Source organism: Pleurodeles waltl, chromosome 4_1 (genome assembly GCF_031143425.1).
Source record: "Pleurodeles waltl isolate 20211129_DDA chromosome 4_1, aPleWal1.hap1.20221129, whole genome shotgun sequence".
NCBI classification, from domain to species: Eukaryota; Metazoa; Chordata; class Amphibia; order Caudata; family Salamandridae; genus Pleurodeles; species Pleurodeles waltl.
The window spans coordinates 606,903,493-606,925,929 of NC_090442.1; the positions used below are offsets into that span (position 1 = coordinate 606,903,493).

At 46.5% G+C, this 22,437-nt stretch overlaps 1 protein-coding gene across 1 annotated transcript in view; it reads right to left on the reverse strand.

Annotated features, from left to right (window-relative positions):
• Positions 1 to 22,437, reverse strand: part of UTP20 (UTP20 small subunit processome component) — a 966,235-nt gene that overhangs the window by 24,507 nt on the left and 919,291 nt on the right. The window contains exons 58-60 of the mRNA XM_069229033.1: positions 10,120 to 10,191; positions 7,969 to 8,241; positions 323 to 449 (exon numbers count right to left, since the gene is read on the reverse strand). Of these exons, the coding sequence (XP_069085134.1) occupies positions 323 to 449; positions 7,969 to 8,241; positions 10,120 to 10,191 (472 nt within the window). The remainder of the gene's footprint in view (positions 1 to 322; positions 450 to 7,968; positions 8,242 to 10,119; positions 10,192 to 22,437) is intronic.

The following is a 22,437-nucleotide window of genomic DNA, read 5'->3' on the forward strand; positions in this document are numbered from 1 at the left end:
AAGTTAGTGTATGGCATGAATACTCATTCTAAGAGGGGACAGAAAACTGTAGTCCTACTCTGTTCGTAGATACCAATGAAAGGTGTGAAGTCAAGAGTGTGAATCCACACATTCAGAGGCGCAGCTATTAATAATGCAGTAGGCAAAGCTGCACCAACACTCAGAGGCTTAAGGGGCCCACAGCACAGTAATTATTACTGTTTTTATTACTAAAATTGGGAAGAAGGGGGGTACATTTTCCACATGCTTGCTACACCACATGCAGTATAAGCGAAAAAGTATTAATATAAACGCACTTTGTAAATACTAGCAGATTATTTACCTTGTTCTGCATATGTGCTGTTGAGTTCTCTGAAGAGGGGTGCAATGATTACTGGAAGATAGGGATTCACTCTATCTTTTCCAAGATCTACAGCAATGGCACCAAGAAACTTGAAAATGCATTTTCTCTGAAAAGATAATCAAATGGCATTAAGTAATAAATCTGAAAATATACATAAACAAGTAAAATAATTATACATGTGGCATATCACACTCATAGGTTCATATGATTTAAATAGAGAAGGTCCATTTTATTTGAATACAGAAAGTAGAACCTGATTAGTTCTTCAAACAATACAAAGCGGAATCATTTTGCAAATGAACATTTTCTGCCTTATGAAATAATCATTATTTTGTTCTTTTTCCATATCTAAGGAAAACGAGCTTAATCTTTTAATCTAGCAGCGCCCGAGCACAGAGTCAGAAATCTTCTCCTCACTTACTCAACTGCTTTTTCTAATTAGTAGGGAAGGAATATGCCAGCACTTCAGCCTGCAAATTTTCCTATACAAATATTATTTTTCTATTTTCTTGCTGAACATACAAATAGAAATACAGTTCCTGATGAAAAGGCACTTGATTCCCATTTCTGCTGGTATTGTTCGAAGTTCCTCTTCTGCTCTCTTTTCCAGGCATGTAAATGAAACAGCCTTGGGCTATGGCTGGGATTCCCTGTGTGATTTAATAAAAATATTTGGAAAACACTTTACATATTTTCAAACCGAACTTACTTACCTTTGGTAACGCTCTTTATGGTGGTAACTCTGTCTAACTGTAAATTCCTCACCTAATGAATACTCCCAGACGCCTGACAGGACACAGCGTTTTTTCTCAACACTGCTCCCATGTACCAGCAGGTGGTATATCAAAACCGCATATAAACGCTACCTCTGCACACTGACATTGGTTTCTTCCTTGACTCTGTCAGCCTTGTCGGTGGCAGAGTCCAATAATTGAACAGATGAAACAGTGTGCAGATCTCTAATTTGAGACCTTTTTAGAAACATGAGAAGGGTGCTGCAGTTATACAGTGTATCCACTAAAAGAACGTTAACAAAGGTAAGTAACATGTTCTTCTAATGGATACTTTTTTTTGGTTTTTTTTTTTGCAATCTTTATTTAACCTTTTTTTCCTAAAACAACCTGTACGCATTCTCAATCTTATACAGCAAACATATACTTAATGAGGAGCGCAACACTCCGTATACCCCAAAGTCGTATACAGTAATGCATTTCCCAGAAAATGTGTCCAGCCAAGCACCAGCCCGTGACACAAAGTACAACAAGCAATGAACGATAATAAACGAGAAACAATCAGGCAACAAATCGTAAGCTAGCCCCTCCCACTTCTATTTCATTCCCATGTTGTAGGTAAAATAACAAGTTTCACCATCCAAACTCACTTTGGTATGCCTGCATTAACAATGCAGACCCCCTTCATTGAATGTTTTTGTGGACTCTGCTAAGGTAATTTTGGCGAGAACTCTGGAGACCAAGCTTCAGCACCTAGAGAGCTCCCTCAAGTCCAGCCGCATCTCTACTGTTTCGACTAAACCCTGGATGAGTCAAGCGGTTCCCAGATCTCACTGTAAAACTCCATCTGTTAACTCATCTTATAAATGATTTTCTCACATTCAACTATAATGGACATCTCTGACAACCAGAGTACCCTATCTGGGGCCACAGGTTTCCTCTGGAACCTCAAGATACCTCCTGCCAATCCTGTCATCACCCACCTTTTCGTATGTTTAGATGGAAACACACTATCTGACATCATGGAGCAGGGCCAATCTAATGGAGAGCAGTAATGTGACGCTGTCCAATTACACGCGACAAATACTTCTAAACGTAGATTCTTCACCTTGTGAACAGATATCAAAGCAGTACCTCTCAAGGTTGTGGATCTGTGGAATGGCTCGTACTAAAATGTCTTGCAGGACCAAACCAGCAATGAGCCCATCCTTCCGGACCAGAATATCAAACAAACGTATAGGAGTAATGCCCAAGTCACACCCTGACAGAGGTCCAGAGTAGGCGCTCCATGTGCAAATGCAGTGGTAACAGCCTTCACGCTGGTGGAAGGAACTCCTAGTTTAATCAAGGCTGCTTCCTGCCCAATGCGTAGCAGATTTAAATTCAAAGGAATATTGAACTTTTTATGGTCCTTTTCTGCTCTGCCTCACCTTTCACTGACCTAGAAAACACCATAAAGCTGATTGTCCACCCAATGGTCCTTGGCACAACTGATGTTAAAGCTCAAGCTCTTCTGGAGTCCAAACAATGCAGTCTCTTCTCTTTCGAGGGGTGAGATGGAGCACATTTCGGTTTTCTGGCATGAAAAGAAGGCACAGCTTTTGGCACAAATGGGGCTCTGATCACCACCAGCAGTTTGACTGGGGAAAACGGTGGTGTATGGAGGTTGAATGGACGGAGTTTGAAGTAGTTTACTCACAGGACAGGCTGAAGATATTACAATAAAAATGACTGTTTTGAGTCAGGAGTTGCAAATATGAGAGGTACACATAAGGATTTCGAGAACCAAATTAAAATCATACTGCGATATCACAAAAGGCTCGGGTGGAAACCTATGAACAAGACCTTTAAGAAAATGGATCACAACACGTGATTTAAACAAGGTCTGTTGGTGAAACAAATTTAAAAAGACCGAAGGGGCCAACGAAAAACCTTTAACAGTGCAAAAAGGGAGTCCTTACGGGGCTAAAGACAGAACAAAAGTACAAAACATCCAACAACTTTGGTTGTACTGGGTCTGTAAGGTGGGAACTAAACCAGGCTACAAATTTATACCAGTGCTCGGAGTAAACAGATTTTGCATCTAGACGCCTGGCTAGAATGATATCCACAACTACGGCAAGGAGGTCAAAAGCAGTCAGCTGTCGCTGTTAATCTCCATGCATGAAGATGTAGGATGTGCAGGCATGGGTGCAGGACCATGCCCTGCTGCTGCGACAGGAGATCCTCTCGAAGTGGCAGTTTGATCAGAGAACAGAAGCTCCAGGTAACACACTATTCCTCCCCAAGCTTGGCTTCTAACATGGTTTGGGCCCAGTCGTTCCTGATCTTCTTCAGAACTCAAGGCAGATGAGGTAGACACGGGCGGCATACAGAAAACTCAAGCTCCACACTAGGTGGAATAAGTCTCCAGTAAAGAGACGTCTTGGGAACTTCCATGCATGAAATTGTTGATATTGCAAGTTCGCATGGGTGGAGAAGAGCTTGAGCCATGGCTCCTCCTACTGCTGGAAGACGTTCTGACCACCCTGGGGTTTAAGTGCTATATATGATCCTCTAGGTGTCGCAAGTTGAGTTCTTGTGCTGTGAATTTAAATGACCCCACCAAGTGGTTTACTACCAGGGAAATGTCCTCATAGTTCAGCCAGTTACAGAGCCTCCTGTCACAGGACCCTGCTCAACCTCTTTGTTGTAGTAAAGCAGGGGGGTAATGTTGTCTGTGACAACCTGAAGCAGCCTGCCCTTTGTTGGTCGGCAGGAAGGCCTTCCACGCCAAGCGAATAGCATGCAGCTCCAACAGGTTGATGTGAAGCCTGGTCTCTGCCGAAAACCAGAGGCCTCTGATCTCTACCTCTCCTATGTGGCCTCTTCACCCCAGCAGTGATGCATCAGTCACCTCTGTCAGCTCCCGGTGGGTTAAGGAGAGGGGTCTACCACTGGGGCTAACTCCAGGTGACCAGCTACAACTGCAGATCCTGTGCAGTCACCTCCAAAACGAGGATGACATCTGACAGGTTCCCTATGGGCTCAGCTCACTGAGACGTCAGATCCCACTGTAGAGCCTGCACATGCCATCTGGTGTAGTCCACTAGCAGGATGCAAGAGGCCAAGAAGTCTCAGTCCCACTCTCAAGGAGAGCCAGGATTGAAGCTGAAACATCAGGATCATAGCCCTAATGCCCTGGATTTGCTGAACCTGAGGTCACGATTCAAAAGTGCACCATATCCAGAATGGCTCAGTTGAATAGTAGCCTCTGTGAAGGAGCTAGGTGTTACTTTGGCACATTGATCAAGAATCCAAACAAACTAAAAGATCATCCATCATCTACAGGTGCTCTAAAACTGACTGGTGAATATGCCTTCAACCGTCAGTCATTGAGATAGGTGAAGACTTGTATGCCAGACCTCTGAAGGAGTGCAGTGCTCACCGCCATCAGTTTAGTGAACACTGGAGGAGCACTGGTGAAGTTTAAGGGGAACAAGGGAAACAGAAATAGATTTTGGGCCACCTTAAACTGCAGGAAACTCCCAACGGGGCATGCAAATAGGCATTCTGCAGGTTCAGTGCTTCCATCCAGTCTCCTGCATCCAGGGCAGAGAGAATCTGGCCCAACAAAAGCATCTTGAATTTGTCCTTTTTAGGAAGCAGTTACCAGGGTGAAGCTCTAAAATAGGACAAAGAACTTCGCCCTTTTTATGCACCAAAATTACAGATGTGACATCCTGTCCCTATTTCAGATGCCGGATCCCGTTCTATGACTCCTTTGACCACAGAATGGGCAAATGGTCTTCCCAAAGCTGCTCTGAGGTGGGTCGGATATGTGCTGGGTTAGGCAGAAGAGAGGTCGTATTCTTTCTGAACTATTTTGAACCCTCATTTGTCAGATGTAATGCTCTGCCATCCACCAAAGTGGCAACTTATCTTGCCTCAAACAGGGAGGCCATATGCAGCCAAGGGCAAACTATAGTGGCTTGGAAGCCACTATAGCGGGATAGGAATGAGCAGTATGTTGCTCCTGAGGGCCTGGTTGCTGACGACTATTTCCAGGACCAAACCTCGAAAGGACTGGGGGATCTGTTGCTGGGGTGGGGGGCCTTGGCATTGTCTAGAGGCAAAGCACTGAAAGAGGCGACATTGCTGAGGATACTGTTGAACAGGCTCAGAGAGGCTGAGGGAGTTCGCTGTGGCCCTGCTTTCATTGACGCACCCTAATACAGAGGTCTGCTTTGTCTCCTAAAAGCTGGGTGCATTTAAACGTCATATCCATTAATGACACTGGGACATCACACAAAAATCCCAAAGATCTCATTCAGGCATGGGACCAAAGCATCACACTGGTACAGACTGCCCTGCCTAAGCAATCCATGTCCAGCCCAGAGTAGATGATGCATTTAGTCCATCTTGGGTGATCTGCGCTAGGCTAGAGAGAAATTTATCAGGGATTGTTGGCAAGTTCTTGCTGACCATGCCCTACGGTGCATATGAGTATCATCCAAGGAGGTAGGAGGCATTGACAATGATAAACCAGGCTAGCTGAGAAGAACCATATGTTTCAAATTCCTATCAGGAGTTGTCATATGGAATGAGTTCAGGTCTAACCTACCTCTGTAAGCCTGGGCCACTATGATCTCAGGAATGAGATGCTGTGTGAGAAAGGCAGGGTCACCAGGTGCAGATCTATAGCATCTACCCACTTGCCTATTTTCCAGCAGGCAAAAACAAGGTTTTTAGTGACTGTATGACAACGTGTCAGTCAGGGGCTCACTCAAAGGAAGACGTGGTTGTGTGAAGTTCTGTCCAGGCTGCAGAACCACAGTCAGCACATTAGTTTGGATCCCTATACATGAAAGCTGCAAAATAAGAACTTCAGCTGCACGTCGGATGACTACAACGAAAGAGGAAGTGTCTTCTGTTGAGGGGCCCTGGGGAGGAGGGGGGGATAGATTGGAGGGAGCTCAATCCAGTGTCAGGCGAGGAGTCCAAACCATTTGTCTTTTGTAGGTCCATGAGACGATTGTTGTCGTCATAGCAGTGGGAAGAGCCATCTCTATTATCTATAATCAGGATCACCTAGACCATGTTACCTATGCTCTGAAACAAAGTCAAAATTATTTTGGAGTTCTTGAGGGGGACTCCTACGCAGTGGTAATCTTCTGTCTAAATCTGAATGAGGCTGGAGCAGTTGTGTCGGAATAGGTATAGGAACAACTTTGTTCGACGTCATAGCATCTCATCTTGCTTCATTTCAAAGTCAGAAAATCAACTGGATCCTCCTCTGGTGTTGGCAACATCAAATCTGGCATTGAAGGGGCAGGAACCAGCGCAGGCTGTGGTACCAGGCATCGGTGCTGTAGTCGAGATGGCCCCCACAGGAGAGTCAAAAGGCACAGGTGGCGTAGAGGACAGATAGGCTGATGGTAACCTGACTGGAGGTCTACTCTGATCCATAGGCCCCAAAGGCACGCCTAAAGGGAGCCGAAAGGCTGCAAAGATCCGCAACATCTTTGAAAGCCTTTGTGGAGTCAGTTCCTCTGTAGGAGACTGAGATCAAGATCGAAAATCACCTTGAATCCCATGCGACGTCTCTGAGTGAGAGTAGCATGATGGAGAAGAATCTCAGTTCATTTTCTTGTGTTTCATTTTGGACTTCAACCTACCTGATGATATCAAATGTGAGGAAGATGTTTTGCAGAAACTACCTCAAGAGTGAGACTTCTCCCTCGACTTCGAGCCTTTCTTCGATGTTTGGTGATGTAGAGTTTGGCTTTGTAAACCAAGATCACCTTGGGGTACCTCCTGGTGCAGTCATCGCAGGTCCTGGAGGCTTTCAACGACCCTAGACACCTGAGACATACCTGGTGCTGGATCTGACACAGATATCAGTCTGTGACATACCCTACAATGCATAAACCCTGTAGTTTATGAGGGTACATGTCCCAAGCAAAGTGGAAAAGGAATTTTGAAACAAAAAGTTCAGAGCAGTGGTAAAAGCTTGGGAGCGAGCTCTGCATCCAAAAGTGCGAAAAAAAGGAACTGATGTTAGCGTGCAGAGGTGGCGCTTACACATGGTTCTAATTTTACTTCCAAGGGGTGGGGCGTGATGAAGCAGACGCAGAGCCGCACACCACCAACTGATGTTGATGTTAGAGAAATGCTGAGAAAAATCTCACGATCCAGTCTGAAGGCTGGGGGTATTAATAGGGAAGGGAATCTGTAATCAGATGTATTTAACTGCCTAAAATATCGTTGTAGCTAAGAATGGATGGAGAGCATGCAGAGGAAACATTTAGAAGGAGAGGGCACAGGAAGTAGGCAGGTTAAGAAATCGCTAAAGATTGCTATGATTAGTGAGCAGAGGGCAGTGCAGTATTATTTTAAATGGCAGAAACAGATGACTTATTTACACTGGCCTGATAACATTTGTGTTCAGTGTAAGTTCACTACACTTAGGTCCTTTAGAACCAACTTATTTTGCTTGCAGAACCTATGCTTATTTATTTGTAAACGACCAAATCATTTTAATCATTTGGTTTCAGTAAATTGCATGTAGCACATTTATTTTTCAATCTATTATACAAAATGTATCACATCATCTCATCTCATATGTTGATAGTGAAATGGACTACCCATTAAAAATAAAACACAAATGGATGACTGCTTGATGAGTACTGAGGCAATTTCCTGTTTTAACTGCAAGTGGGACACAATATATCCAGGACCTCAGGTCCTGTCTACTTTTCTTCATTCCCATCTTTGGACACAATATACACTATGACAAAAAGTCAAAATCCCAAAAGGGCTCAGGACATGAGCAAAAGAAACATGTTTAAAAGTAAATAAAAGTGGTCGGCCTTCGTTCTTTTTAGATGAAGACAAATATGAGATCCGGCTAACCTTTAATGTGCTTTTTGGTGAGTAAGCAGCATCTCTTTTGGCCATAAATGACAGTTTTTTGATTAACCATAATAAAGTGGCTTGTTTTTTGTCCTCCTCCGGTTTTTCGTCATGCTTATTCTCTTCCTGATATCCCCCCAGTTCACTGTCATCTGCTGAGATTTCTTTATGATCTGTTTCAAAGTCGATGTCTTTGTTGTCATCTTGTTTGTCTTCCTCTTCTGCCATCAAAAGATACACTACTTTGGACACAAATAGTAAATTCTTTATAACCTGAAAGAATGAGACAAAAACAATGCAATAATTAACTTTTCCCTTGTGATGACAAAGTAAGACAAGTGTGACTCCTTTTTCTTGAATGTGCATTACTGGGATTTGAGGTAGGGATGCCTGAGGGGCAATGCTGAATTACAAGACCTATTCGCAATATCTCTACCAACATCATCATGAACTTAGGCAAGCCTAATACGTTTGTGTGTGCCAAGGTTTAATATAGTAACAGTCACATTTGTACACTAAGAGTGTGGCACAATACCTACTGAAGCAAAATATTTACTACAACAGAATGCGTCTCTATATCCTTCTGGACAACTTATGCTGGGATTCTCCCCTAATTCTGATGTTCTTGCCACTTGGGACCAAAAAAGTCCAACCTTTTTTTAATCATAAAAACCTGAAACTAGAGTCACATGTTTACAGTTTCTTCAGCAATAGATTTAATGGATCTAGTTATCAGGGCTATTACCTTCGTTATCAAATATTTCTTTGTAGTCTCATTTGTTATTAACTCACAACTTTACAGTGTTATTTCCATCATAAACAGTTATATAATTAAACTGATTGATTCCATTTACTGAGCCACTAAAGAAACATACACCTATGTGGGTGCACATAAAAAAACTACATTAGGTAATAAAGGGGTCACACACACACACACACACCCAATTTATCCAAATTCATGCAAACCTTTATTTTTAATGAGACCCTGATTCTAGGACTTGGCAATTTTGCTAAAAGTTTGAAAAGTTTAAATCTGCTAAACTATTTTTCATATCTTATAGTGTAATGAACTTTGCAGGCTCAGCCAATTGCTAATTCCACTAAAAACATATGGGTATGGTCAGAGAAAGTTTGAAGCCCAGGACAGGCATTGTAGATTCTTTGCCAGGCAGGAGGGATCACTAATCCATCTCCCATGTGTATGTGAGAAGCTGATCCCACTTAAGAGTATTTTGACTTCGACCAATATGGCGAGCTCTACATATTTGTACTTGCAGCGCGGTCGTCGTAGCATGCTTGAAAAGTGAGTGTTCAGAGTTGGCAGCCAGATTTATAAAGTTCCTGAGAACGGCCAGATCCCTATCACTGAATGCATCAGACATTATATCCTGCACCTCTGATTAGAACTTTGCTTGCTCCGGGGATTCTATAGAGGCCTTGAGCTCAGTCTGAGATCAGTTTGACCCCCTACTTAGGGCATTAATACTGCACTTCAGACTTTTCTGTTATTAACTTTAGCTTTTAATTGCTAAGCACTTTTAAAGCCATTTTGTTTACCACAATTAGGTGGCTTAAGTAAGTTTTTTTTTAGTGGGCTCAAAATAAGAAAGTTATTAAGGTATGTTTTATTGTAATGATTTTAAATAATTGCACAATAAAGAACTAAACAAAAAAAACAGGGGAGGCTTCCTGAAACTGTGCCCAGGTGGCATGTGGACTGATTATAACAAAATTAAATATAAATAAATACATTAATGGGGAGAACAGGATTGGGACCACTGTCCACCTGTGAAATAGTGATGCCTGGCAGGGTTCCTGAGCATTATGATAAAGTTCAGACTGAGAGATGCTTAAATAAAACCATGTTATTCCATTCAACATTAGCCAGTTATTCTAATGTACAATATGTTTCTATAAATTTGTTATTATAGTCTTAAATACAGTGCACAGTTAAGGTATCACCTGTTACATATGTACACTTTCGATGAAGTGAAAGTGAGTAGAGTGCTTTTTTTTTTTTTAAGTTTGAAAGTGAGTGATATGATTTATGTCTCATACAAAACATTTTTTGAAAGTTTAGCATTAAATCATCTTCTTTTTTATAAGTGGTGTTATCCAGAACACATCAAGTAGATATTTTAGCACTCTCACCTGCTCTCCAAGTGTCTCATCAAGATATTTAGACTGCAGTTGGTGGCAGAACACCATTGCAAGTTCTTTCATCTGTGAAGATCAAAACAATGAGTTAGAACCAAACCGAATGCAGCAAGGAAGGTTACATACTGCTGATTGCCATTTTTTTTAAAGATCTCTTAGATTGTCAAGAAGACATGTTAACAATAACACCCTGCATGTGAGGTTGTTGGTGAGAATGTAGGGTGCAACCCTTAGTCTAAAATCTCTCCTTCCTTTTTACTGACTAACAAGTTACTTACATTTGGTAACAAATTATCTGATAGAGACTTATTCTAGTTCCAGATTTCTTACCTTAGAATTTCCCCCAGGCATCTATCCGGATCCGGAGATTTTTCTACGAGCAGTACCACTGTGTGCTGTTAGATGGCATTGGTCAACTCCGCGTCTGAAGTTGGCGTCGTAGTTGCTGGATATGATATTGGGGTCATATATGGGCGCCACCCCGGTGTACTGACGTCAGCTTCTTTTCACGATTTTCCACGCCAGAAGCGTGGAGCCATGAAGAACACTGATTCTGGTGTGCCTGAACGAGGTCCCTGAAAGGGAAGACCCTGTCCCCAGAAATTAGTTTGCAGGAGCAGAGAGGACAGGTAGGTCAGTAAGGAGTCTGCAACTAGAACATGTCTCTACCAGAAAATTTGTTAACGAAAGTAAATAACTTGTTACCTGACAGAGACTTCTAGTTGCAGATTCCCTACCTTAGAATAGATTCCTAAGCAATGCCATCTGCAGAGGAGGGTCTGTGAACCACGATCATCCTGGGAAGTCCTGCAGGACCAAACTGGCAAAGTACCCATCCCTTCGGAACTCACTGTCTAGGCATTAGTGTTTGGTAAACGTATGTAAGGACGCCCACGCTGCTGCCTGGCAGATGTCCAGGACTGGAACTCCGCGTGCCAATGCAGTGGTTGCAGCTGTTGCTTTAGTAGAGTGAGCCAATGTGTAGCACATTTTAATGCAAAGAACAAACCATCTAGAGATGGATCTTTTCTGCACAGCCTGATCTTTCTTTGCACCCACATAACCCACAAAGAGTTCATCATCCACCCGGAGCTCTTTGGTACAATCAAGATAGAATGCCAATGCTCTTTTTGGGTCCAGACGGTGGAGTCTCTCCTCTTGCTTAGAAGGATGTGGAGATGTGTAAAAAGTAGGCAAAGTGATAGATTAGCCTACATGAAAGGGCATGACCACCTTAGGTAGAAAGGAGGCCCTGGTTGTAGGAAGCTGGTCTGGTGTGTGATGAGCACCAAAGGTGTTATCACCTTATACCAGGTCCAGGTAACCCTGTTAGTGAAGTGTAGGCAGTGTCTAGGAAACCAGGACATTCTAGAAATAGCTGTGGATGAGCAGCCAAGACTTATCTAGGAGACATGGAAAGCTTATGCAAAACCACTATAGTCACACAGCACTAGCACAGATGAAAGGACCACACAGTGTAACAAAAATCAAGGAACTTTATTAGAGTAACACAAGTACTATAATACTAATAGGCGGTCCCCCAACTGGAGGTAAGTAAACACACTATTATATACGCATTAGCAATCAGTAAAGGGCATAAAAAAACAATAAGCATTGGCAGAAGTAATATGAAACAGTGAAGGTCCTAGGGGAGGACGAAACCTTATAATAAGAAAGTGGAATGCAAGATACAGTCCCCCACCCAAGGTTGTGGAGTCGGTAGAGGGGAGCTGGAGGAACTAGGAACCCCAAGAGGGTAGTACCAGAGTGACCCCCAGCGACTAGGAGGGCAGAGATAAGTACTTAGTTTTTCCCAAACCCACCAGGAGGACATTGGACAAGGATTGAGCAAGACCCAAACAAGACCCAAAGTTGGTTTCCGGAAGAAGAAGACCTGCAAAGGAAGAGGACCAAGTCCAGTTTGTGTTGGAGTGTCCGGTTGTGGCAGGAGTCACTACCCACCCTTCTGAGGATGTAGGACCAGGTCGACGGGGATGAAGAAGACCAGTTGTGCGGCCCAGAAGCTGAAGAGGCGTCCCTGAAGCGATGCAGTTGGTGTCCCACATCCGCTGTCGGGTTGCAGTGGGTCAGTGGTATAGGAAGACCACCAACAAGCATTGGCAAATGCAAAAGAAGGAAAAGAAATGTTGCAAGGCAGAAGAGGACCAGCATGGCCCAGGGGACTCGACCCAGGGAGGGGAATCCGGGGTGACCCTCAGGAGTCGGAAGAGTCACCAGAAGAGGAGGCAGCCCTCACAGGCAACCCACTGACAGCAGGCACAGCAAGTCACAGTGAGGCTCACTCAGCACAGCTGAAGAGGAGTCCCACGTCACTGGAGCAGTAGAGAGGAGGCTGTGCCTGACAGAAAGATGTGCTGGGGGCCGGAGCTACATGAAGCCTGAAGATCCCTGGGAGAAGGAGCCAACAAGGCTTTGTAGCTGCAAGAATCACGGTGCACAGGGGTACTGTCCTTCAGGGAGGGGCAAAGGCTTACCGTGTCCCAAGTCGGACAGCTGGCAGAGAGGACCAAGGGGACACCAGTATGCCAATTTTAGGGTGTGCAAAGCCCTAGGCAAACATATTTAGAGGAAGAGAGCACAATCACTGGGGTCCAGGTTAGCAGGATCCCACTGAAAACAGTCAAAGCAGTGGGGTGTAATCATGTCAAAGAGGGGGTACTTTTTACACAACCCCCCCACCCTGCCAAACGAACGACAATAAGACTAACCTTGGCCAGATGAGTCCTTATTGTCTAAGTGGAATTATCTGGAGAGTCCATCTGCATTGGAGTGGGTTTACACTGTATGGTCCATTCCCAGTGGGGAGAAGGCCCCACCCTATCAGTTTGAGATTTACTCCTATAATATGTGTAAACTGCGGGCCCTTTGGTTCTTGAGTTGCTGATTGTGGATTCAAGTGTATTAGAGCAGGACAGGATTGCTGTCCCTGTGAATCTATAGTAGGGCAGGGTTGCTGGCCTATGGGTGTAGAGCAGGACAGGGTTGCTGTCCTACGTTTTGTGGGGTGGAGCAGTGTTGCTGCCCGAAAGTTTCCATGGAAGGACAGGGTGGCTGTTCAAAGTTTTCTAAAGTAGGACAGGTTTGCTGTTCTACCCTAGGTTCCTTCCAGATGGATTCTTTTACCCCCAGAAGTTCAGTTGCTATAGCCTTAAGTTCCTGTGGTGTAGGTTTCACCCAGGGAATGGGTTCCTCCCTCAGAGGACTGGGATCCTCAGTGGGAGTCTGGATAGGAGGTAACTCTTTATCCTGCCTGTCTCTGTTGTTAGGAGTGTCCTGGGCCATTATTTCAGGCTCCAAGGCTCCTTGCTCTCCTTGTTCCTAAGCCTGTGTTGTGGTTCAGGCAAGGAGGTGTTTATGGATGCCCAGCATGGCTGCATAGGCTTGAAACTCAACTTCAGCCCAAGCTGAGGTCTCTAAGTTGTTACCTAAGAGGCACTCTACAGGTAGGTTAGAGGACGCTACAACCTTTTTGGGGCCAGTAAACCTGCCCCCCCCCCCCCCCCCAGCTAAAGTCTACCATAGCTATGGGGAAGCACTGAGTGGAGTTATTCACTCAGTGACTTGGTACCTGTGACCAAGTAGGTGTTGTTCAGGTGACGCTAGTTTTTCAGTTACTACAGTAACACTGGCACATGTGTCCCTGTAGGCCTCAGCTTCAACACCATTTATCAAGGAATGCTGCTTGTACTTATCCATAGTAAGGGGACAAGCAGCTGGGTGGCAAGGCCACTGCCACCCTTAGAGACGAGAACTGTCTCAGGGGTTTCTATACCTACCCCAGGACCCACTACAGTCCCAAAGGTGAACCCAGCTACACTCTTGGGCTCATTACGCTACCACAACTGTTGCTACTGCTAGGGGTGCTAGGGGTACTAGTGGTAGTAGCAGGCTTGGGGCTACTTTTAGGACAAGTGCTGTCACCTACCCTATGGCCTGGTTGCCTACAGAGGACTTAGATCCACCCCCAGAAGTGTTTTGTGGGCCTGATCAGAAGTCTTATTCTTTGTTTTTGTCCCCACACTTGTCCTGATTCTTACTTCAATCATTCTTCTTGTGCTCCCCCCCTGTGGGAACTTTCCTACCCACCCTGGTGCGGACCCATTTGCCTGCCTTCTTTCCCAATTCTTGGGGTGAGGTCAAATCAGAGTCCACCAGGTACTGATGCAGCTGATCAGAAATGCAGTTATTAAGAAAATGCTCTCTCAGAATCAGATTATACAAGCCCTGGTAATCACCTACTTTGCTCTCATGCAACCAGCCTTCCAGAGCTTTAGCAGAGCAGTCCACAAAATCTATCCAATCCTGGGAGGACTCCTTTTTGGTCTCCCTGAATTTGACCCTATATTGTTCAGTGGTTAGCCCAAATCCATCTAAGAGTACATTCTTGAGTGCTGAGTAATCACCTGCATCTTCTCTGACAGTGAGAGGTTTATCTCTGCCTTTGTCAGAGAAGGAGAGCCACAAGATTGCTGTCCACTGTCTCTGAGGAATTCTTTGTACTTTACAGGCCCTCTCCAAGGCAGTGAACCATTTGTGAATATCATTTCCCACCTTGTAAGGTGAGACTATCTTGCTTAGGTTCCCAGATTCACAGGAGTCCTCCCTGACCCTGGTGTCCCTACAGTAAGATTGCTGCCACCATGGGGTGCTAACCCCAAACCCTGTCTCTCCCCCTCTACTGCCAAGGACTCCCTATCTAGAGCTAGTTGCTGCTGCAGTCCTAGCCTAGCCTCCTCTAGACTCCGCTTCATAAGTTCCCTATCTAAGTAATCTTCCCCTAAGTTGGAGCAGTGGGTCACCTCAGATGCTGAGGAGACATGGGTGTCGACAGAGGAGGACCTATCCCTATACTTGTCTGTTCACCATACCACAAATTTGTTCCACCTACAGGCGTATACTATTTTGGTGGAGGGACACCTGGCTGCCAAGATAACATTGCAGACTTCAGGCGGAAGGTCAAAAGCTGTCAACTGCTGCTGCTCAATCTCCACGCAAAATGGGGGAGACCGGACAGGTTCAGGCGGAGAACTGTACCCCACTGCTGTGACAGAAGATCCTTCCGAAGTGGCAGTTTAATCAGGGGATCAATGACTGTAAGGAAATGCCTCCTTGGCATGGTTACCCGCTGACTTTTTGACCTTTGCTGATTCCAGTTATGATTGAAAGTGTGCTGGGATCCTGCTAACCAGGCCCCAACACCAGTGTTCTTTCCCTAAACTGTACCTTTGCACGGCCCTGGCACTCAGATAAGTCCCTTGTAAATGGTACCCCTGGTACCAAGGGCCCTGATGCCAGGCAGGGTCTCTAAGGGCTGCTGCATGTCTTATGCCACCCTGGGGACCCCTCACTCAGCACATGCGCACTGCCTCAGAGCTTGTGTGTGCTGGTGGGGAGAAAATGACTAAGTCGACAAGGCACTCCCCACAGAGTGCCATGCCAACCTCACACTGCCTGTGGCATAGTTAAGTCACCCCTCTAGCGGGCCTTACAGCCCTAAGGCAGGGTGCATTATACCACAGGTGAGGGCATTTGTGCATGAGCACTATGCCCCTACTGTGACTAAGCAAAACCTCAGACATTGTAAGTGAAGGGTAGCCATAAAGAGTATATGGTCTGGGAGTTTGTCAAACACAAATTCCACAGTTCCATAATGTCTACACGGTATCAAGCTTCTCAGCACAATAAATGCACACTGATGCCAGTGTGTGATTTATTGTAAAATGCACCCAGAGGGCATCTTAGAGATGCCCCCTGAATACCAGTCCGACTCCTAGTGCTAGGCTGACCAGTTTCTGCCAACCTGCCACAACCAGACGAGTTGCTGGCCACATGGGGAGAGTGCCTTTGTCACTCTGTGGCCACGAACAAAGCCTGTACTGGATGGAGGTGCTTCTCACCTCCCCCTGCAGGAACTGTAACACCTGGCGGTGAGCCTCAAAGGCTCATGCCTTTTGTTACAGCACACAAGGGCATTCCAGCTAGTGGAGATATGCCCGCCCCTCTGGCCACTGCTCCCACTTCTGGCGGCAAGGCTAGAGGAGATAATGAGAAAAACAAAGAGGAGTCACCCACCAGTCAGGACAGCCCCTTAGGTGTCCTGAGCTGAGGTGACCCCTGCCTTTAGAAACCCTCCATCTTAAGTTTGGAGGATTACCCGAATAGGATTAGGGATGTGCCCACCTCCACTCAGGGAGGAGACACAAATAGGGTGAAGCCACCCTCTGGGACAGTAGCCATTGGATACTGCCCTCCTGACCTAAACACACCCCTAAATGCAGTATTTAGGGGCACCCCAGAACCCAGGAAAACTGATTCCTGTAACCTGAAACAAGAAGGACTGCTGACCTGAAAGCCCTGCAGAGACGACGGAGACAACAACTGCTTTGGCCCCAGCCCTACCGGCCTGTCTCCTGACTCAAAGAAAACTGCAACAGCGACGCATCCAACAGGGACCATCAACCTCTGAAGCCTCAGAGGACTGCCCTTAAACCCGAAGGACCAAGAAACTCCAGGTAACAGCAGCACTTTGCAACAAAGAAGCAACTTTTAAAGAACTCACTCTTCCTGCCGGAAGCGTGAGACTTCACCATCTGCACTCGACGCCCCCGGCTCGAGCTCCAGAGAACCAACACTACAGGGAGGATTCCCAGGCGACTGCGACCTCGTGAGTAACCCAAGGCGACCCCCCTGAACCCCTACAGCGACGCATGCAGAGAGAATCCAGAGGCTCCCCCTGACCGCGACTGCCTGTAACAAGGAACCCGAAGCCTGGACCAAGCACTATACCCGCAGCCCTCAGGACCAGAAGGAACCGAACTTCAGTGCAGGAGTGACCACCAGGCGACCCTCTGCCAAGCCCAGTCGGTGGCTGACCCGAGAAGCCCCTCTGTGCCCTGCCTGCGCCGCTAAAATGACCCCCAGGTACCTCCATTGATTCCTATACAAAACCTGACGCCTGCTTTGCACATTGCACCCGGCCGCCACTGTGCCGCTGAGGGTGTGTTTTGTGTGCCTACTTATGTCCCCCCCCAGTGCTCTACAAAACCCCCCTGGTCTGCCCTCCGAAGATGCAGGTACTAACCTGTAGGCAGACTGGAACTGGAGCACCCCTGTCCTTCATAGGCGCATATGTGTTTTGGGCCCTCCTTTGACCTCTGCACCTGACCGGCCCTGTGTTGCTGGTGCAGTAACTTTGGGGTTGCCTTGAACCCCCAACGGTGGGCTGCCTTTGCCTAGGAACTTGTAAGTGCTTTACTTACCTGACAAACTAACAATTACATACCTCCCCAAGAAACTGTTGTTTTTGCACAGTGTCCACTTTTAAAATAGCATATTGCCATTTTAACAACAACTGTGTATGTTACTGCTTTAATTCAAAGTTCCTAACTTACCTGTGTGGAGTACCTTCTATTTTATGTATTTACTTCAAATCTTGAACTTGTGGTTCTTAAAACAAACTAAGAAAATGTATTTTTCTATATAAAAACGATTGGCCTGGAGTTGAGTCTTTGAGTGTGTGTTCCTCATTTATTGCCTGTGTGTGTACAACAAATGCTTAACACTACCTTCTGATAAGCCTACTGCTTGACCACACTACCACAAAAAAAGAGCATTAGAATTATCTAATTTTGCCACTATCTTACCTCTAAGGGGAACCCTTGGACTCTGTGCACACTATCTCTTACTTTGAGATAGTATATACAGAGCCATCTTCCGACAATGACCATGCTCGAGATACCATACTCTTCGTGCCCAGTCCGGAGTCACAAGAATGACTTGGGCCCGGTCGTTCTTGATCTTCTTGAGAACTCTGGGCAGAAGTTATATTGGCGGAAAGGCATAAAGGAGGCCTGAGACGAAAAGCATCACCGAGCGAGTGTGGCCTTGGAAAATCCAGCATGAAAAACAGCCGCATAGGCGCTTTCTGCGTAGGCGAACAGATCTAACCAAGGCTCTCCCCACTACTAAAAGAGACCTTGTGCCACCTCTGGATGGAGATGTCATTCGTGATCGACCAGGCATTGACAGCTGAGTTCGTAAGCTCTGGCCATCAGAGAACATGCCAGATGTTGAACCACCAGGATATGCCCTGATGTTCCAGCCTTGCACAGAGCCTCCTGACAAAGGGTCCACGGCTCCATTATGCCATGCTTGTTGCAGTACCACATGGCGGTGATGTTGTCCCCTTGAGAGAGGGAATGGTTTCAACGCCAGACTGATTGCCCTGAGCTCCACAAGACTGACCTGGACACCTCTGATCTCCGTATCTCCCATGTGGCCGCCCCATCCCAGGAGTGACACATCTGTCACTACTGTCAAATCTGGTTGGGGAAGAGAGATGGATCCTCCTCTGACCCAATTGCGGTTCAAAAGCCACCACTGCAGATCTTGTGCAGTCCCCTCTGAGATCTGAACCATGCTGCAGAGATTCCCCTGATGGTGCTCCCACTGGAACTTCAGGTGCCACTGCAGAGCCCGCATATGCCATCTGGCATGCGTCACCAGCAAGATGCAGGAGGCCATGAGGCCCAGCAGCGTCAGAGTCCTTCTCACCCAAATCCAGGATAGAGGCTGAAACATCGGTATCATAGCCTGAATATCCTGGAGTTGCCATTCGGGAGGATAGGCCCGAAACTTCACTGTGTCCAGAACAGCTCAGATGAAAAGGAGAGTCTGAGAGGGAGTCAGATGTGACTTTGAAATGTTTATAGTGAACCCCAGCGAATGCAGGAAGTCCTTAATAGTCCGAAGGTGGAACAGCTAGTTGTCGAGGTAGGGGGAAGACTGAAACCGCTAACCTGTGCAGATGAGCTGTGACAACCTCCATCACTTTTGTGAACACCTGAGGGGCGCATGTAAGGCCAAAGGGGAGCACAGTAAATTAAAAAAGCTTGTGGCCTACCGTGAACAGCAAGTAACGTCTGTAGGCAGGCAGGACGGGAACATGCAAATGTGCGTCCTGCAAGTCCAACGCTGCCATCCAGTCTCCTGGGTCCAGGGCAGATAGGACCTGAGCCAGAGTGAGCATTTATAACTTCTCCTTCCTGAGAAAGAGACTGAGGGACTGAAGGTCTAGTATAGGGCAGAGGCCCTTGTCATTTTTAGGCACCAGAAAGTAACAGGAATAACAACGACAACCTACTACTGACAGAGGGACCCTCTATGGCTGCCATGGCCAAGAGAGCTGTAACCTCCTCGCGGAGAAGGGTCAGGTGATCCTCCGTCATCCGATCTTAGGATGGTGGCATGGATGGAGGGGCAGTCTTGAAGGGGAGGGAGCAGCCCCTTATGACTATTTCCAAAACCCACCTGTCTGACATGATGGTGTTCCAGCAGGCCAGATGATGGTGAATCCTGCCGGCGACTGGTCCCTGATGGCGAAATGTCAGACTATGACGGTTTGGAGGGTGGGGGGGGGAGTGGAAGGGGAGATTGGCTAAACCGATGGCTCACTGATCCACGCAGCTACTGGATCCCACGTCCCTGGCCACGCAGAGGCTGAGCAGCATGACCAGCACGGTGGCTGGTGGGGAAAGGACATGGATGGGAATCCCTTCCGTAGCCACGAAAGGGGCAAAAAGCAGACTGAGGTGGGCGTGTGGCAGCAGCAAGACCAAGGGACTGGGCTGTAGCTTGGACTCCTGAAAAGGCCTTAAGCACCAAGTCCGCTTTTCTCCGAAGAGATGGGTGCCATCAAAGTGCATGTCCATCAGAGTGGATTGGACCTCCCCTGAAACGTCAGATGTCCTTAACCAGGCGTGGCGCCTCAAGGTCACCGTCGAAGCAACCAATCTGCCAAGAGAGTCGGTCACATCCAGCCCACATCTGTTCCTGAGCTTAGGTGCATCTCTCCCATCAGCAATAGCTTTGGAGAGAATGGCCTGGGCCTCCTCCGGGACCTGTGGCAGCATTTGCGTCTTTGTGTCACATAAAGTATGGGTGTAACAGCCCAAAAGGCATGTGGTGTTCACAGACCACAATGCCAGGCTAGAGGAAGAAAACAACTTCTTTCCAAGCTGATCCATCCTTTTGGATTCCCTATCCAGGACAGCGGAAGGAAACGTGCCATAGGATGTTGAGGCTTGGATGACCAAGCTCTCAGGGTGGGGTTTTGGGTCAAGAAAGCTGGGTCATCAGGTGCAGGCCTACGGCCACAGGCAATTGTCCTATTAACAGGAGCCCCTGTGCTGGGTTTGGACCAGGTCCCCAGCAGGACATCAGTGAGGGCTTTGGTTAAAGGGCAAAAGGGGATCGGACGTGGAATCCCCAGGCTGAAGCACCTCAGTCAGGAGATTAGTCTTGACAGCCACCAAAGGGAGCTTGAGGCCGAGACCTTAGCCGCTCTCCGCACCACCATGGATAAAGAAGCCTCATCCTCCGTAGCCACAGTAGAGGGAGAAAGCATTCAGGCATCAGGGGAGGTATTCAGACCGCTGCCTTCACCCAGCTCCTGAGCCCAGTCGATAGGGTCTTCTAGCTGGGAGTCTGAAGGGTCCAGCGACCCCTCCCTACTCTCACCAAACTCGTACCCATAAGAAAAATGGTCTGGAGCCGACCGAGGGACCAAGGCCCTTGCCGAAGCCGGAATCGGCTCTGTGTCAGAGTCGGCAATGCGTATATGATTGATGTCGCCCACGAGCCGCGTCAGGAGAGTCAACGCCAAAACAGTCACCGGGGAAGGTTGTTATGGTATGAACTATGCCGTTTCAGATCCGGAAGCAGATCCTTGGGTGCTCCTCGGAGCCGAGGCCAGAGCCAAAGCCGCCGGTTGGGGAACCCAAAAGGGCCCCTGCAAACCCTGCAGGGATCGAAGGCTCTCCCTCAGGGCCGGACTGCTCAAAGATCAAGTGCATGGCCTCATAAAATTCCTTGAGTTGGGCAGGGGTGGATCTGGTCCCCGGAAAATCCGGGAGAAGCAGAGCTGACCCAGAAGTAGGCTCTGAAGACGGAGGCCTAGACTGAGGATGCTCCTTCTCCTGCGTTGTCATTTGACCGACGGGGTGAAGTCAAAACCTCTTGTGCTTCTTTGACTTCTTGTGCTTACTCAAGTGTGCTGACGATTTCGAAAGGGATAACCACAAGTCGTGGTCGACCGAGAATGGGAATGATGAGGAACCGATTGCCGGGCTTCGAGTAGCTTTAGGGACCACACTCTCAAAGTTTTCGGGTTCATGGCCTGGCAGTCAGAGCCCAACTTCAGAACGTGTTCCTGCTCCAAACATCACAGGCAGACAAGGTGCGTATCCATCACCAACATCATACAGTGACAGGAGCCGCAGGGCTTGAAGCCTGTCTTCCATGACGATATCCTCGACGCACCAAGAAGTCAAAAACTTCAACAAAAAGTCAAAAGGCCATTCAAAAAGCAGCTGTAGGGGTTGCTCTCTTTGGATCTGCGCATAGGCTGGTGTGGAAAGAAAAGAACTGACGTCAGCGTGTCAGGGTAGACGACCCGTGACGTCATATCAGGCAACTACGACACTAACAACAGACACAGAGTCAACTGACCCCACCTAACGATGTGCGGGATACTGCTTGAAGAAAAATCTCCTTATCCACACTGAAACCTGGGGGATATTCTAAGGTAAGGAATCAGCAATTAGGAGTCTCTATCAGATAGAAGTATTTTTCTTATTCACGTCTTGGTAAGATAAAGTACAACTTCTCCAAAGGCAAAAGACATGGTGCTAGAATGCCTCTGATTACGGAACTAAATAAACTGTAACATGAAAAGTAAAAATTGGGGTTGAAAGAATGTATATCACACATAAACCATGTCAAACACTGTTGCTGCTGAAGTCGCTCATGTGAAGGAGTGATACTTTTAAAAGCCATACTTTTTTTGCCCAGAATGATGCGACAGTGAGCAGGGGTTCCTGAATCTTAATCTATAATACTGTAACATTAGCTTTAATACTATTCACACTTGTCAAATAAAACCCACAACTGGTTGTATGGAACTTTGTTAGTCGACGTGAAGAGGAGCCTAGGAGCTAGCATTTAAACAAATATCATAAACAGTGAAACCATTAGACTCCACAGGAAATGATAAGAAGTTAAATACATTCAAAAACAACATTTTAATTAAAGCAATGACATTCAAGCATTATTAGTTATATGTTTAAATGGTCCAAGATCCCATATTTTAGGATAAGGAAACATAGAACTAAAACGAGAATTACATAAAGAATACAGCATATCCAGAAAGTGTGTATCACAAAGGAACTACTTAATCTAAACTAACTAGTATGGTTTGAGGAAAGGGCATCCAGTTTAGGTAAATTAAGTAAG